We start from the raw sequence: 20149 nt of genomic DNA, 5'->3' as shown, positions 1-20149 counted from the left end.
CCTCCACTCCACACTCCCCTGTTCCTCCATGTACCCGATCAGCCCCACCCTTCCCTCGACTCCACAATCCCCTGTTCCTCCATGTACCCGATCAGCCCCACCCTTCCCTCCACTCCACACTCCCCTGTTCCTCTATGTACCCAATCAGCACCACCCTTCCCTCCACTCCACACTCCCCTGTTCCTCTATGTACCCGATCAGCCCCACCCTTCCCTCCACTCCACACTCCCCTGTTCCTCTATGTACCCGATCAGCCCCACCCTTCCCTCCACTCCACAATCCCCTGTTCCTCCATGTACCCGATCAGCCCCACCCTTCCCTCGAGTCCACACTCCCCTGTTCCTCTATGTACCCGATCAGCCCCACCCTTCCCTCCACTCCACACTCCCCTGTTCCTCCATGTACCCGATCAGCCCCACCCTTCCCTCCACTCCACACTCCCCTGTTCCACCATGTACCCAATCAGCACCACCCTTCCCTCCACTCCACACTCCCCTGTTCCTCTATGTACCCGATCAGCCCCACCCTTCCCTCCACTCCACAATCCCCTGCTGCTCCATGTACCCGATCAGCCCCACCCTTCCCTCCACTCCACACTCCCCTGTTCCTCCATGTACCCGATCAGCCCCACCCTTCCCTCCACTCCACACTCCCCTGTTCCTCTATGTACCCAATCAGCACCACCCTTCCCTCCACTCCACACTCCCCTGTTCCTCTATGTACCCGATCAGCCCCACCCTTCCCTCCACTCCACACTCCCCTGTTCCTCCATGTACCCAATCAGCACCACCCTTCCCTCCCCGACCACCTTCCCCTCCTCCTCCAGGTAGCTACCACCTTTGCGGCCATCCCCTGAGAAGATTCACCCTTGCTGATGCCGAGCCTAGTGGCAAACATCCACTGCAATGCTGGTGTTAGTTTAGTGGATGAGTTAAAGAGAGAAAAGCACAGTCCTGAGACTCAACTGCACAAATCCCACCACTGCACGCCATGGAGAAACAATCGTGAACCGGGTGACACGGGAATATCGCTCACCGTTCACGTAATCTGGCAGGTGAATTGGAACTGTGTGTAGGGTAATGAGTGTTCATGTTATTTGAAATGAATGCAAAGCTGCAATCCCCCACTGTGCTGGGGGAAATCTGGAACACCCCAAACGCGCTGCTGACTTAATTCCTGCCATCAGAATCCGAAAAAACACATCCTGCCTAATTATATCACCCCACACGCCACCAAATCCGCTGTGGGGGAGGGCATAAAATTCCACCCCCCCCCCTCCCCACAGTCTATGTAGATCTTGGGAATCTTATTACCACGAGTGGGAAATAGAATGTTATTCCTTTCCCTCACACCTTCCACTAAGGCCTCCAGGGAAGTGTCAGTAATCCTGGGAACAGCCTTGCAATTCATTGGCAGCAGTGAATGTATCCTCCCTTTATACTTTAATTTGACCTCTGAAGATGAAACTGATATCCTGCCCAGGCCGTGGGCAAGCTGCCCGCTCCCAGTCTGTGCAGGTAGGTGGCAATTCAACAAATAGCACAGTGTGTGTTTGACGTTCACTCTCTCCCATTGCCTGAAACCTGCTCCCTGTCAAAATCTTCCCATGGAGCAATACTTAAACTCTCTTCCCAATCCAAATTGCTTGGGAAGAGGCCCCAGTCTCTTACCTTTTGGTTCCAGGGTCCCACCTGACTCCTTCTTGCAAACATTTAAATTCTGTTTCATGACAGAAATTTGGGATGAGATCACTGCCTCTCCTCCCCGCATTGCGAGGTTCTGGAAATGAGGAATCCGCGCCACTTCCTTCTGCAGATCGAAATCCATGTAGAAAACCTCATCCCCATCCTCCTCCAGATCAAACTGCTTATCCGGGCTGCGCTCCTGCACCATAAAATGCTGGAAGTTTCGGTGCAAGTCTGTGTGTGTGAGAGAGAGAGAGAGAGAGAGTCAGGACGTAACAGAACTCATTGGGAGCATGAACCTGCAAGCAAAACATGATTAAACAGGAATACATCAAGATATTAAATGGGAACAGACCAGATATTTAAATGGGAATAAACCCACTTATTAAACAGAGAATAAACCTCGATATTAAATGGGGATAAACCCAGCAATTAACAGGGAGAAACCAGATATTAAACAGGGATAAATCAGATATTAAATGGGAATAAACCGGATTAAACAGGGATAAACCCAGCAATTAAAAGGGAGAAACAAGATATTAAACAGGAATAAACACAGATATTAAACAGGAATAAACCAGATCTTAAACAGGGACAAAACCAGATATTAAAGAGGGATAAACCAGATATTAAACAGGGATAAACCAGATATTAAACAGGAATAAAGACAGATATTAAACAGGGATAAATCCAGATATTAAACAGGGATAAACAAGATATTAAAAAGGGATAAACCAGATATTAAACAGGGATAAAAACAGATATTAAACAGGGATAAACCCAGATATTGAAGAGGGATAAACCAGATATTAAAGAGGAATAAACACAGACATTAAACAGGAATAAACAGAGATATTAAACAGGGATACACACAGATATTAAACAGGGATAAATCAGATAATAAACAGGGATAAACCCAGATATTAAACAGGGATAAACCAGATATTAAACAGGGATAAATCAGATAATAAAAAGGGATAAACCCAGATATTAAACAGGAATAAACTGAGATATTAAACAGGGACAAAACAGATATTAAACATGAATAAATCCAGATATTAAACAGAAATAAACCCAGATATTAAACAATAGCCAACATTCCCAGCATATACACCCTACTAAGCCAGCGGCGCTTGAGATGGCTTGGTCATGTGAGCCGCATGGAAGATGGCAGGATCCCCAAGGACACATTGTACAGCGAGCTCGCCACTGGTATCAGACCCACCGGCCATCCATGTCTCCGCTTTAAAGACGTCTGCAAATGCGGCATGAAGTCCTGTGACATTGATCACAAGTCATGGGAGTCAGTTGCCAGTGATCGCCAGAGCAGGCGGGCAACCATAAAGGCGGGGCTAAAGCGTGGCGAGTCGAAGAGACTTAGCAGTTGGCAGGAAAAAAGACAGAAGCGCAAGGGGAGAGCCAACTGTGTAACAGCCCCGACAACCAATTTTATCTGCAGCACCTGTAGAAGAGTCTGTCACTCTAGTATTGGCCTTTATAGCCACTCCAGGCGCTGCTTCACAAACCACTGACCACCTCCAGGCACTTACCCATTGTCTCTCGAGACAAGGAGGCCAAAGAAACAGGGATAAACCAGATATTTTACAGGAGTAAACACAGTTATGAAACAAGGACAAACCCAGATATTAAAGAGGAATAAACACAGATATTAAAAAGGGACAAACCCAGATATTAAAGAGGAATAAACACAAATATTAAACAGGGATAATCCAGATTTAGACAGGAATAAACCAGATATTAAACAGGAATAAATCTGATATTAAACAGGAATAAACCCAATTATTAAACAGGAAAAAGACAGATATTAAAAAGGGACAAACCCAGATATTAAAGAGGAATAAACACAGATATTAAACAGGGATAATCCAGATATTAAACAGGAATAAATCTGATATTAAACAGGGATAAACCCAATTATTAAACATGAATAAATACAGATATTAAAAAGGGATGAACCAGATATTAAAGAGGAATAAACCAGATATTAAATAGGAATAAATCTGATATTAAACAGGGATAAAACAGATATTAAACATGAATAAACCCAGATGTTAAACAGGGATAAACCAGATATTAAACAGGGATAAACCAGATATTAAACAGGGATAAACCAGTTATTAAACAGGGATAAACCAGATATTAAACAGGGATAAACCAGTTATTAAACAGGGATAAACCAGATATTAAACAGGGATAAACCAGTTATTAAACAGGGATAAACCAGATATTAAACAGGGATAAACCAGATATTAAACAGGAATAAACCAGTTATTAAACAGGAATAAACCAGTTATTAAACAGGGAGTACAGTCATATATTAAGCAGTGAATGAACCCAGCCATTAAACAGGAATAAACCCAGATATTAGAAAGGGATAAACCAGATATTAAACAGGGATAAACCAGATATTAAACAGGGATAAACCAGTTATTAAACAGGGATAAACCATATATTAAACAGGGATAAACCAGATAATAAAGAGGAATAAACCAGATATTAAACAGGGATAAACCATATATTAAACAGGGATAAACCAGATAATAAAGAGGAATGAACCCAGATATAATACAGGAATAAACCCAACTATTAAAAAGGGAAAAACCAGATATTAAACAGGGATAAACCAGATAATAAAGAGGAATGAACCCAGATATAATACAGGAATAAACCCAACTATTAAAAAGGGAAAAACCAGATATTAAACAGGGATAAACCAGATATTAAACAGGGATAAACCAGTTATTAAACAGGGATAAACCAGATATTAAACAGGGATAAACCAGATAATAAAGAGGAATGAACCCAGATATAATACAGGAATAAACCCAACTATTAAAAAGGGAAAAACCAGATATTAAACAGGGATAAACCAGATATTAAACAGGGATAAACCAGATATTAAACAGGGATAAACCAGATATTAAACAGGGATAAACCAGATAATAAAGAGGAATGAACCCAGATATAATACAGGAATAAACCCAACTATTAAAAAGGGAAAAACCAGATATTAAACAGGGATAAACCAGATAATAAAGAGGAATGAACCCAGATATAATACAGGAATAAACCCAACTATTAAAAAGGGAAAAACCAGATATTAAACAGGGATAAACCAGATATTAAACAGGGATAAACCAGTTATTAAACAGGGATAAACCAGATATTAAACAGGGATAAACCAGATAATAAAGAGGAATGAACCCAGATATAATACAGGAATAAACCCAACTATTAAAAAGGGAAAAACCAGATATTAAACAGGGATAAACCAGATAATAAAGAGGAATGAACCCAGATATAATACAGGAATAAACCCAACTATTAAAAAGGGAAAAACCAGATATTAAACAGGGATAAACCAGATATTAAACAGGGATAAACCAGTTATTAAACAGGGATAAACCAGATATTAAACAGGGATAAACCAGATAATAAAGAGGAATGAACCCAGATATAATACAGGAATAAACCCAACTATTAAAAAGGGAAAAACCAGATATTAAACAGGGATAAACCAGATATTAAACAGGGATAAACCATATATTAAACAGGGATAAACCAGATAATAAAGAGGAATGAACCCAGATATAATACAGGAATAAACCCAACTATTAAACAGGGATAAACCAGATATTAAACAGGGATAAACCATATATTAAACAGGGATAAACCAGATAATAAAGAGGAATGAACCCAGATATAATACAGGAATAAACCCAACTATTAAAAAGGGAAAAACCAGATATTAAACAGGGATAAACCAGATATTAAACAGGGATAAACCAGTTATTAAACAGGGATAAACCAGATATTAAACAGGGATAAACCAGTTATTAAACAGGAATAAACCAGATATTAAACAGGAATAAACCAGTTATTAAACAGGGAGTACAGTCATATATTAAGCAGTGAATGAACCCAGCCATTAAACAGGAATAAACCCAGATATTAGACAGGGATAAACCAGTTATTAAACAGGGATAAACCATATATTAAACAGGGATAAACCAGATAATAAAGAGGAATAAACCAGATATTAAACAGGGATAAACCAGATAATAAAGAGGAATGAACCCAGATATAATACAGGAATAAACCCAACTATTAAACAGGGATAAACCAGATATTAAACAGGGAGTACAGTCATATATTAAGCAGTGAATGAACCCAGCCATTAAACAGGAATAAACCCAGATATTAGACAGGGATAAACCAGTTATTAAACAGGGATAAACCATATATTAAACAGGGATAAACCAGATATTAAACAGGGATAAACCAGATATTAAACAGGGATAAACCAGTTATTAAACAGGGATAAACCATATATTAAACAGGGATAAACCAGATAATAAAGAGGAATAAACCAGTTATTAAACAGGGAGTACAGTCATATATTAAGCAGTGAATGAACCCAGCCATTAAACAGGAATAAACCCAGATATTAGACAGGGATAAACCAGTTATTAAACAGGGATAAACCATATATTAAACAGGGATAAACCAGATATTAAACAGGGATAAACCAGATATTAAACAGGGATAAACCAGTTATTAAACAGGGATAAACCATATATTAAACAGGGATAAACCAGATAATAAAGAGGAATAAACCAGATATTAAACAGGGATAAACCAGATAATAAAGAGGAATGAACCCAGATATAATACAGGAATAAACCCAACTATTAAAAAGGGAAAAACCAGATATTAAACAGGGATAAACCAGATAATAAAGAGGAATGAACCCAGATATAAAACAGGAATAAACCCAACTAATAAAAAGGGAAAAACCAGATATTAAACAGGGATAAACCAGATAATAAACAGGGATAAACCCAACTATTAAAAAGGGAAAAACCAGATATTAAACAGGGATAAACCAGATAATAAAGAGGAATGAACCCAGATATAAAACAGGAATAAACCCAACTATTAAAAAGGGAAAAACCAGATATTAAACAGGGATAAACCAGATATTAAACAGGGATAAACCAGATATTAAACAGGAATAAACCCAGATATTAGACAGGGATAAACCAGATATTAAACAGGGATAAACCAGTTATTAAACAGGGATAAACCATATATTAAACAGGGATAAACCAGATATTAAACAGGGATAAACCAGATATTAAACAGGGATAAACCAGATATTAAACAGGGATAAACCAGATATTAAACAGGGATAAACCCAACTATTAAAAAGGGAAAAACCAGATATTAAACAGGGATAAACCAGATAATAAAGAGGAATGAACCCAGATATAAAACAGGAATAAACCCAACTATTAAAAAGGGAAAAACCAGATATTAAACAGGGATAAACCAGATATTAAACAGGGATAAACCAGATATTAAACAGGAATAAACCCAGATATTAGACAGGGATAAACCAGATATTAAACAGGGATAAACCAGATATTAAACAGGGATAAACCAGATAATAAAGAGGAATAAACCAGATATTAAACAGGGATAAACCATATATTAAACAGGGATAAACCAGATAATAAAGAGGAATGAACCCAGATATAATACAGGAATAAACCCAACTATTAAAAAGGGAAAAACCAGATATTAAACAGGGATAAACCAGATATTAAACAGGGATAAACCAGATATTAAACAGGGATAAACCAGATATTAAACAGGGATAAACCCAACTATTAAACAGGGATAAACCAGATATTAAACAGGGATAAACCAGATATTAAACAGGGATAAACCCAACTATTAAACAGGGATAAACCAGATATTAAACAGGGATAAACCAGATATTAAACAGGGATAAACCAGATATTAAACAGGGATAAACCAGATAATAAAGAGGAATGAACCCAGATATAAAACAGGAATAAACCCAACTATTAAAAAGGGAAAAACCAGATATTAAACAGGGATAAACCAGATATTAAACAGGGATAAACCAGATATTAAACAGGGATAAACCAGATAATAAAGAGGAATGAACCCAGATATAAAACAGGAATAAACCCAACTATTAAAAAGGGAAAAACCAGATATTAAACAGGGATAAACCAGATATTAAACAGGGATAAACCAGATATTAAACAGGGATAAACCAGATATTAAACAGGGATAAACCAGATATTAAACAGGGATAAACCCAACTATTAAAAAGGGAAAAACCAGATATTAAACAGGGATAAACCAGATATTAAACAGGGATAAACCAGATATTAAACAGGGATAAACCCAACTATTAAACAGGGATAAACCAGATATTAAACAGGGATAAACTAGATATTAAACAGGGATAAACCAGATATTAAACAGGGATAAACCAGATATTAAACAGGGATAAACCCAACTATTAAAAAGGGAAAAACCAGATATTAAACAGGGATAAACCAGATATTAAACAGGGATAAACCAGATATTAAACAGGGATAAACCAGATATTAAACAGGGATAAACCCAACTATTAAACAGGGATAAACCAGATATTAAACAGGGATAAACCAGATATTAAACAGGGATAAACCCAACTATTAAACAGGGATAAACCAGATATTAAACAGGGATAAACCAGATAATAAACAGGTACAAAGACAGATATTAAACAGGGATAAACCAGATATTAAACAGGTACAAAGACAGATATTAAACAGGGATAAACCAGATATTAAACAGGTACAAAGACAGATATTAAACAGGAATAAACCAGATATTAAACAGGGATAAACCAGATAATAAAGAGGAATGAACCCAGATATAAAACAGGAATAAACCCAACTATTAAACAGGGATAAACCAGATATTAAACAGGGATAAACCAGATATTAAACAGGTACAAAGACAGATATTAAACAGGGATAAACCAGATATTAAACAGGTACAAAGACATATATTAAACAGGGATAAACCAGATATTAAACAGGGATAAACCAGATAATAAAGAGGAATGAACCCAGATATAAAACAGGAATAAACCCAACTATTAAAAAGGGATAAACCAGATATTAAACAGGGATAAACCAGATAATAAACAGGGATAAACCAGATATTAAACAGGTACAAAGACAGATATTAAACAGGAATAAACCAGATATTAAACAGGGGGTACAGCCATATATTAAGCATGGAATGAACCCAGCCATTAAACAGGGATAAACCCAGATATTAAACAGGGATAAACCAGATATTAAACAGGGATAAACCAGATAATAAAGAGGAATGAACCCAGATATAAAACAGGAATAAACCCAACTATTAAAAAGGGATAAACCAGATATTAAACAGGGATAAACCAGATAATAAACAGGTACAAAGACAGATATTAAACAGGAATAAAGCAGATATTAAACAGGGATAAACCAGATAATAAACAGGGATAAACCAGATATTAAACAGGTACAAAGACAGATATTAAACAGGAATAAACCAGATATTAAACAGGTACAAAGACAGATATTAAACAGGAATAAAGACAGATATTAAACAGGGATAAACCAGATATTAAACAGGTACAAAGACAGATATTAAACAGGAATAAACCAGATATTAAACAGGTACAAAGACAGATATTAAACAGGAATAAAGCAGATGTTAAACAGGGATAAACCAGATAATAAAGAGGAATGAACCCAGATATAAAACAGGAATAAACCCAACTATTAAACAGGGATAAACCAGATATTAAACAGGGATAAACCAGATATTAAACAGGTACAAAGACAGATATTAAACAGGAATAAACCAGATATTAAACAGGTACAAAGACAGATATTAAACAGGAATAAAGCAGATATTAAACAGGTACAAAGACAGATATTAAACAGGAATAAACCAGATAATAAACAGGGATAAAGCAGATATTAAACAGGTACAAAGACAGATATTAAACAGGGATAAACCAGATATTAAACAGGGATAAACCAGATAATAAACAGGGATAAAGCAGATATTAAACAGGTACAAAGACAGATATTAAACAGGAATAAACCAGATATTAAACAGGTACAAAGACAGATATTAAACAGGAATAAAGCAGATATTAAACAGGTACAAAGACAGATATTAAACAGGAATAAACCAGATATTAACCAGGTACAAAGACAGATATTAAACAGGAATAAACCCAGATATTAAACAGGTACAAAGACAGATATTAAACAGGAATAAAGACAGATATTAAACAGGTACAAAGACAGATATTAAACAGGAATAAACCAGATATTAAACAGGTACAAAGACAGATATTAAACAGGAATAAACCAGATATTAAACAGGTACAAAGACAGATATTAAACAGGAATAAAGCAGATATTAAACAGGTACAAAGACAGATATTAAACAGGAATAAAGACAGATATTAAACAGGAATAAACCAGATATTAAACAGGTACAAAGACAGATATTAAACAGGGATAAACCAGATATTAAACAGGCATAAACCAGATAATAAACAGGGATAAAGCAGATATTAAACAGGTACAAAGACAGATATTAAACAGGAATAAACCAGATATTAAACAGGTACAAAGACATATATTAAACAGGAATAAAGCAGATATTAAACAGGTACAAAGACAGATATTAAACAGGAATAAACCAGATATTAACCAGGTACAAAGACAGATATTAAACAGGAATAAACCCAGATATGAAACAGGTACAAAGACAGATATTAAACAGGAATAAAGACAGATATTAAACATGTACAAAGACAGATATTAAACAGGAATAAACCAGATATTAAACAGGTACAAAGACAGATATTAAACAGGAATAAACCAGATATTAAACAGGTACAAAGACAGATATTAAACAGGAATAAAGCAGATATTAAACAGGTACAAAGACAGATATTAAACAGGAATAAAGACAGATATTAAACAGGAATAAACCAGATATTAAACAGGTACAAAGACAGATATTAAACAGGAATAAACCAGATATTAAACAGGTACAAAGACAGATATTAAACAGGAATAAAGACAGATATTAAACAGGTACAAAGACAGATATTAAACAGGAATAAACCAGATATTAAACAGGTACAAAGACAGATATTAAACAGGAATAAAGCAGATATTAAACAGGTACAAAGACAGATATTAAACAGGAATAAACCAGATATTAAACAGGTACAAAGACAGATATTAAACAGGAATAAAGACAGATATTAAACAGGGATAAACCAGATATTAAACAGGGATAAACCAGAAATTAAACAGGTACAAAGACAGATATTAAACAGGAATAAACCAGATATTAAACAGGTACAAAGACAGATATTAAACAGGAATAAAGACAGATATTAAACAGGGATAAACCAGATATAAAACAGGGATAAACCAGATATTAAACAGGTACAAAGACAGATATTAAACAGGAATAAACCAGATATTAAACAGGTACAAAGACAGATATTAAACAGGAATAAAGCAGATATTAAAAAGGGATAAACCAGATATTAAACAGGGATAAACCAGATATTAAACAGGGATAAACCAGATATTAAACAGGAATAAACCAGATATTAAACAGGGATAAACCAGATAATAAAGAGGAATGAACCCAGATATAAAACAGGAATAAACCCAACTATTAAACAGGGATAAACCAGATATTAAACAGGGATAAACCAGATAATAAAGAGGAATGAACCCAGATATAAAACAGGAATAAACCCAACTATTAAAAAGGGATAAACCAGATATTAAACAGGGATAAACCAGATATTAAACAGGTACAAAGACAGATATTAAACAGGGATAAACCAGATATTAAACAGGCATAAACCAGATAATAAACAGGGATAAAGCAGATATTAAACAGGTACAAAGACAGATATTAAACAGGAATAAACCAGATATTAAACAGGTACAAAGACATATATTAAACAGGAATAAAGCAGATATTAAACAGGTACAAAGACAGATATTAAACAGGAATAAACCAGATATTAACCAGGTACAAAGACAGATATTAAACAGGAATAAACCCAGATATGAAACAGGTACAAAGACAGATATTAAACAGGAATAAAGACAGATATTAAACATGTACAAAGACAGATATTAAACAGGAATAAACCAGATATTAAACAGGTACAAAGACAGATATTAAACAGGGATAAACCAGATAATAAAGAGGAATGAACCCAGATATAAAACAGGAATAAACCCAACTATTAAACAGGGATAAACCAGATATTAAACAGGGATAAACCAGATAATAAAGAGGAATGAACCCAGATATAAAACAGGAATAAACCCAACTATTAAAAAGGGATAAACCAGATATTAAACAGGGATAAACCAGATAATAAACAGGTACAAAGACAGATATTAAACAGGAATAAAGCAGATATTAAACAGGGATAAACCAGATAATAAACAGGGATAAACCAGATATTAAACAGGTACAAAGACAGATATTAAACAGGAATAAACCAGATATTAAACAGGGAGTACAGCCATATATTAAGCATGGAATGAACCCAGCCATTAAACATGGATAAACCCAGATATTAAACAGGGATAAACCAGATATTATACAGGGATAAACCAGATAATAAAGAGGAATGAACCCAGATATAAAACAGGAATAAACCCAACTATTAAAAAGGGATAAACCAGATATTAAACAGGGATAAACCGGATAATAAACAGGTACAAAGACAGATATTAAACAGGAATAAAGCAGATATTAAACAGGGATAAACCAGATAATAAACAGGGATAAACCAGATATTAAACAGGTACAAAGACAGATATTAAACAGGAATAAACCAGATATTAAACAGGTACAAAGACAGATATTAAACAGGAATAAAGACAGATATTAAACAGGGATAAACCAGATATTAAACAGGTACAAAGACAGATATTAAACAGGAATAAACCAGATATTAAACAGGTACAAAGACAGATATTAAACAGGAATAAAGCAGATGTTAAACAGGGATAAACCAGATAATAAAGAGGAATGAACCCAGATATAAAACAGGTACAAAGACAGATATTAAACAGGAATAAAGCAGATATTAAACAGGTACAAAGACAGATATTAAACAGGAATAAACCAGATATTAAACAGGTACAAAGACAGATATTAAACAGGAATAAACCCAGATATTAAACAGGTACAAAGACAGATATTAAACAGGAATAAAGACAGATATTAAACAGGTACAAAGACAGATATTAAACAGGAATAAACCAGATATTAAACAGGTACAAAGACAGATATTAAACAGGAATAAACCAGATATTAAACAGGTACAAAGACAGATATTAAACAGGAATAAAGACAGATATTAAACAGGGATAAACCAGATAATAAACAGGTGCAAAGACAGATATTAAACAGGAATAAACCAGATATTAAACAGGTGCAAAGACAGATATTAAACAGGAATAAACCAGATATTAAACAGGTACAAAGACAGATATTAAACAGGAATAAAGCAGATATTAAACAGGTACAAAGACAGATATTAAACAGGAATAAAGACAGATATTAAACAGGAATAAACCAGATATTAAACAGGTACAAAGACAGATATTAAACAGGAATAAACCAGATATTAAACAGGTACAAAGACAGATATTAAACAGGAATAAAGACAGATATTAAACAGGTACAAAGACAGATATTAAACAGGAATAAACCAGATATTAAACAGGTACAAAGACAGATATTAAACAGGAATAAAGCAGATATTAAACAGGTACAAAGACAGATATTAAACAGGAATAAACCAGATATTAAACAGGTACAAAGACAGATATTAAACAGGAATAAACCAGATATTAAACAGGTACAAAGACAGATATTAAACAGGAATAAAGCAGATATTAAACAGGTACAAAGACAGATATTAAACAGGAATAAACCAGATATTAAACAGGTACAAAGACAGATATTAAACAGGAATAAACCAGATATTAAACAGGTACAAAGACAGATATTAAACAGGAATAAACCCAGATATTAAACAGGTACAAAGACAGATATTAAACAGGAATAAAGACAGATATTAAACAGGGATAAACCAGATATTAAACAGGGATAAACCAGAAATTAAACAGGTACAAAGACAGATATTAAACAGGAATAAACCAGATATTAAACAGGTACAAAGACAGATATTAAACAGGAATAAAGACAGATATTAAACAGGGATAAACCAGATATAAAACAGGGATAAACCAGATATTAAACAGGTACAAAGACAGATATTAAACAGGAATAAACCAGATATTAAACAGGTACAAAGACAGATATTATACAGGAATAAAGCAGATATTAAAAAGGGATAAACCAGATATTAAACAGGGATAAACCAGATATTAAACAGGTACAAAGACAGATATTATACAGGAATAAAGCAGATATTAAAAAGGGATAAACCAGATATTAAACAGGAATAAACCAGATATTAAACAGGTACAAAGACAGATATTATACAGGAATAAAGCAGATATTAAAAAGGGATAAACCAGATATTAAACAGGGATAAACCAGAAATTAAACAGGTACAAAGACAGATATTAAACAGGAATAAACCAGATATTAAACAGGTACAAAGACAGATATTAAACAGGAATAAAGACAGATATTAAACAGGGATAAACCAGATATAAAACAGGGATAAACCAGATATTAAACAGGTACAAAGACAGATATTAAACAGGAATAAACCAGATATTAAACAGGTACAAAGACAGATATTATACAGGAATAAAGCAGATATTAAAAAGGGATAAACCAGATATTAAACAGGGATAAACCAGATATTAAACAGGGATAAACCAGATATTAAACAGGAATAAACCAGATATTAAACAGGGATAAACCAGATATTAAACAGGTACAAAGACAGATATTAAACAGGAATAAACCAGATATTAAACAGGTACAAAGACAGATATTATACAGGAATAAAGCAGATATTAAAAAGGGATAAACCAGATATTAAACAGGGATAAACCAGATATTAAACAGGGATAAACCAGATATTAAACAGGAATAAACCAGATATTAAACAGGAATAAACCAGATATTAAACAGGGATAAACCAGATATTAAACAGGGATGAACCAGATAATAAACAGGGATAAACCAGATATTAAACAGGGATAAACCAGATAATAAACAGGGATAAACCAGATATTAAACAGGGATGAACCAGATAATAAAGAGGAATGAACCCAGATATAAAACAGGAATAAACCCAACTATTAAACAGGGATAAACCAGATATTAAACAGGGATAAACCAGATATTAAACAGGGATAAACCAGATATTAAACAGGGATGAACCAGATAATAAAGAGGAATGAACCCAGATATAAAACAGGAATAAACCCAACTATTAAACAGGGGTAAACCAGATATTAAACAGGGATAAACCAGATAATAAACAGGTACAAAGACAGATATTAAACAGGGATAAACAAGATATTAAACAGGGATTACCCAGATGTTACAATGGCATTTCCGAACAAGAGAGGGACAGAAGCAAGGAAATGGTTTGGAGATAGAATTCCAGCATTCGGGGATAAGATAACTGAAGGGAAATTACACAAGTTTCATTCATAACTTTTTGTGATCCAATATCTAAGTAATTTAAGATGTGATATGTGGGGAGTGATTCAGGATTGGGAGGAACAGGTGATTATTCGGCTAATGGATGCCAAAGCTCTTCACCACTGGGAATTTTCCTCGCCTGATGTCAGGGTCTGTTGTACATTAATTGATGGGCATTAATCGCTATGATTAGTCAACAACTCCATTATTATTGTCCGTGTCTATATGCAGCAAGACCTGAACAACATTCAGGCTTGGGCTGATTCGTGTTAAGTTAATTTTGCGCCATACAAGTGCCAGGCAATGACCATCTCAAATAACAGAGAATCTAACCATCTCCCCTTGACATTCATTCCCTCCACCACCGACGCACAGTGGCAGCAAAGATTACCAGCTACAAGATGCACTGCAGCAACTCACCAAGGCTCCTGTGACAACATCTTCTGACTCACTATCTCGATCACCAAGAAGGACAAGGGCAGCAGATGCATGGGAACACCATCACCTACAAGTTTCCCTCCAAGCCACACGCCATCCTGACTTGCAACTATATTGCTGCCGTTCCTTCACTGTCGCTGGATCAAAATCCTGGAACTCCCTTCCGAACATCACTATGGGTGCATGCACATCAGATGGACTGCAGCGGTTCAAGAAGGTGGCTCACCACCACCTTCTCAAGGGTAATTAAGGATGGACAATAAATGCTGGCATAGTCAGTGATGCCCACATCCCATGAAAGAATTAAAAAATGTGACTACCAGGATGGTAAATGACAGACTTGATGGACCTTGGTCCTTGTCCACCTTGGTCCATCAAGTTTCTTATTCCCTGAATCAAAGTTGGAGCAGAGGCAGAGAGGATGTAAAGATGGCCAGAGTTTGACAAGTAGAAGTTTTGTGAAGAAACAGGGCTGAATGTGGTTGCAGAGGTAGAGAGGGGCATCGCTGTGGATGACTTATATATAGGTACAAGAATTATGAGGTCAACGCACTGGGGGGTCAGAAAACCAATGGAGAATGAGAATGACAGGCAGAAGAGAGTGCAAGTTAACAGGGGATAGGGCACAGGCAGCAAGTTTTTGGATGAGTGCAGTCTGTGAAATGTGGAAGTCAGGAAACTGGCAATGAAATTTGGAGCAACCGAGTCTGGAGATAATGAATAGGAATATGTGTGTGTTCATGGTACTGAGGGTGAGGTTGGACAGAGGTGGACACTCTTACAGAAGTAGAATGAGGAGAATTACGTAATCTTGAAAATTTTAGATCACAGCTCAGGGTCAATCAGGACGCTAGGAATAAATACCATTAGATTTAGCCTTGCAGCCGAAGAAGGGACAGGAGCTGAATACAGTGAGGTGGGTGTTAGCCTTTACTACCTGGGCAACAAGAATCACTAGGGCACAGAGGAAATCAGGTGGGGAAGATTGCAGTAAGGGAGTCTGGCTGATTCTCCAGGCAGCAAAGAAAAAGATCTCACCCAATAGCTTTGATCCAGTCTCTCCCACTCTCTCCTTTACTGTCTGCTCCTCTCTCAGTGTCTCTCCCACTCTCTCCTTTACTGTCTGCTCCTCTCTCAGTGTCTCTCCCACTCTCTCCTTTACTGTCTGCTCCTCTCTCAGTGTCTCTCCCACTCTCTCCTTTACTGTCTGCTCCTCTCTCAGTGTCTCTCCCACTCTCTCCTTTACTGTCTGCTCCTCTCTCAGTGTCTCTCCCACTCTCTCCTTTACTGACTGCTCCTCTCTCAGTGTCTCTCCCACTCTCTCCTTTACTGTCTGCTCCTCTCTCAGTGTCTCTCCCACTCTCCCCTTTACTGACTGCTCCTCTCTCAGTGTCTCTCCCACTCTCTCCTTTACTGTCTGCTCCTCTCTCAGTGTCTCTCCCACTCTCCCCTTTACTGTCTGCTCCTCTCTCTGAGTCTCTCCCACTCTCTCGTTTACTGACTGCTCCTCTCTCAGTGCCTCTCCCAATCTCGCCTTTACTGTCTGCTCCTCTCTCTGTGTCTCTCCCACTCTCTCCTTTACTGACTGCTCCGCTCTCAGTGTCTCTTCCATTCTCTCCTTTACTGTCTGCTCCTCTCTCTGTGTCTCTCCCACTCTCTCCTTTACTGTCTGCTCCTCTCTCAGTGTCTCTCCCACTCTCTTGTTTACTGTCTGCTCCTCTCTCATTGTCTCTCCCACTCTCCCCTTTACTGTCTGCTCCTCTCTCTGTGTCTCTCCCACTCTCCCCTTTACTGTCTGCTCCTCTCTCATTGTCTCTCCCACTCTCTCCTTTACTGTCTGCTCCTCTCTCAGTGTCTCTCCCACTCTCCCCTTTACTGTCTGCTCCTCTCTCAGTGTCTCTCCCACTCTCCCCTTTACTATCTGCTCCTCTCTCAGTGTCTCTCCCACTCTCCCCTTTACTGTCTGCTCCTCTCTCTGTGTCTCTCCCACTCTCCCCTTTACTGTCTGCTCCTCTCTCATTGTCTCTCCCACTCTCTCCTTTACTGTCTGCTCCTCTCTCATTGTCTCTCCCACTCTCTCCTTTACTGTCTGCTCCTCTCTCAGTGTCTCTCCCACTCTCCCCTTTACTGTCTGCTCCTCTCTCAGTGTCTCTCCCACTCTCCCCTTTACTGTCTGCTCCTCTCTCAGTGTCTCTCCCACTCTCGCCTTTACTGACTGCTCCTCTCAGTGTCTCTCCCACTCTCCCCTTTACTATCTGCTCCTCCTCTCTGTGTCTCTCCCACTCAATGTGTTGCTCCCGCTGTTCCCAGCTTTGCTGGATGAGTGGTTCTGGAGAAACATTGAAACCATTTCCCAGTCTCCCTCTCTCTTTCTCTTCCACCCTTCCCACCCCCACCCCAATACAAGTTCTGATCTCCCAAACTCATGTCTGTCAAGTCCCAAATCCCAATGTTCTCATCTCCTGACTCCCTGCCTCACCCCACCCCCTCTCCCCGAGTCCCAATTTCCCAAGTCCCTTTTCCCCATCACTTCCAATGACAACCGGATATGGACCTCTTTGTCAGTAAAACTATCACCATTAATTCAGCTATCTCTGCAGCTTCCCTCACTCACCTTCACCCACCGAGCTGGACTTTCCCAAAGGATCCCCCTGCCACAGCTCCAACCTCACATCTTTCCCTACTTTCTCTCCTATATCACCTCATACACTTTCCAAGCTCATTTTGTCCATTCAGACCCACGTAATCCTCCTTCAATCCTATTCTCAATAAAAGGACTATCCATTTTCCCTTTCTGGCCCTCACGTTAGCTGATATTATTAATGGTTCTCTCTCCTCACATATTGTTCCCCACCATTCTAAATATACTTTCACCAATCCCCTGCAAAAAAAACATCCCAAACCCTTTTTCAATCAGATTTCTGCCCCTGCCACAGTACTGAAATGGCCCTGATCAAAGCCACAAATGATATCCTTTGTGACTGTGACAAAGGTAAACTATACCTCTTCATCCTTCTTGACCTGTCTGCAGCCTTTGACACAGGTGACCAGACCATCCTCCTCCTATTCCTCTCCACTGTTGTCCAGCTGGGTGAGACTGTCCTAACCAGGTTCAATTCCTAGCTATCTGTCATAGCCAGAGAATCACCTGTAATTGTTTCCCTTCGCATCCCCGCACCATTACCTGTGGTGTCTCGTACAGATCTATCCTTATCCCCCTCCTATTTCTCATCGACATGCTGCCCGTCAGTGATATTAGATTTCACATGTAAGCTGACAACACCCAGCTCTACATCCCCACCACCTCTCTCGACCTCTCTACTGTCTCTGATCTTACACACAGCTTGTCTCATATCCAGTAAGGGATCAGCAGAAATTTCCTCCACTGAACATTTGGAAGACTGAAGCCAGTGTCTTCAGACCCTGCCACAAACCCTGTTCCCTAGACACTGGCTCCATCCCACGCTTTGAACATGTCAGAGGCTGAGCCGGACTGTTCTCAATTTCAGCGTCATAATTGACCCAAAACTGAGCTTCCAACATCATATCCTCCCCATCACCGCCATCCAATAACACACATCCCACACTCCCTGTAATAACATCACACCGACCCCAGTGAGATCGGGATTATTAATATAATATAAATACAATAACACACAGACCTCACTCCCTGTAATAACATCACACCGACCCCAGTGAGATCAGGATTATTAATATAATATAAATATAATAACACACAGACCTCACTCCCTGTAATAACATCACACTGACCCCAGTGAGATCGGGATTATTGATATAATATAAATACAATAACACACAGACCTCACTCCCTGTAATAACATCACACCGACCCCAGTGAGATCAGGATTATTAATATAATATAAATATAATAACACACAGCCCTCACTCCCTGTAATAACATCACACCGACCCCAGTGAGATCAGGATTATTGATATAATATAAATATAATAACACACAGCCCGCACTCCCTGTAATAACATCACACCGACCCCAGTGAGATCAGGATTATTAATATAACATAAATACAATAACACACAGACCTCACTCCCTGTAATAACATCACACCGACCCCAGTGAGATCGGGATTATTGATATAATATAAATATAATAACACACAGCCCGCACTCCCTGTAATAACATCACACCGACCCCAGTGAGATCAGGATTATTAATATAATATAAATACAATAACACACAGACCTCACTCCCTGTAATAACATCACACCGACCCCAGTGAGATCAGGATTATTAATATAATATAAATATAATAACACACAGACCTCACTCCCTGTAATAACATCACACCGACCCCAGTGAGATCAGGATTATTAATATAATATAAATACAATAACACACAGACCTCACTCCCTGTAATAACATCACACCGACCCCAGTGAGATCAGGATTATTAATA

General features: G+C 37.4%; 1 protein-coding gene across 2 annotated transcripts in view; it reads right to left on the bottom strand.

Moving 5' to 3' along the window:
- LOC137346301 (H-2 class II histocompatibility antigen, A-U alpha chain-like) overlaps positions 1-20149 on the bottom strand; it is a 133210-nt gene that overhangs the window by 89071 nt on the left and 23990 nt on the right. For both annotated transcript variants that reach the window (XM_068009782.1, XM_068009783.1), the window contains exon 2: positions 1671-1919. In XM_068009782.1, the coding sequence (XP_067865883.1) occupies positions 1671-1919 (249 nt within the window). The remainder of the gene's footprint in view (positions 1-1670; positions 1920-20149) is intronic.

This window comes from Heterodontus francisci, chromosome 29 (genome assembly GCF_036365525.1).
Source record: "Heterodontus francisci isolate sHetFra1 chromosome 29, sHetFra1.hap1, whole genome shotgun sequence".
In the NCBI taxonomy this organism is placed as follows: Eukaryota; Metazoa; Chordata; class Chondrichthyes; order Heterodontiformes; family Heterodontidae; genus Heterodontus; species Heterodontus francisci.
Note: the sequence above shows the minus strand (reverse complement) of the source record. Positions and strands in the feature narration are given on the sequence as shown.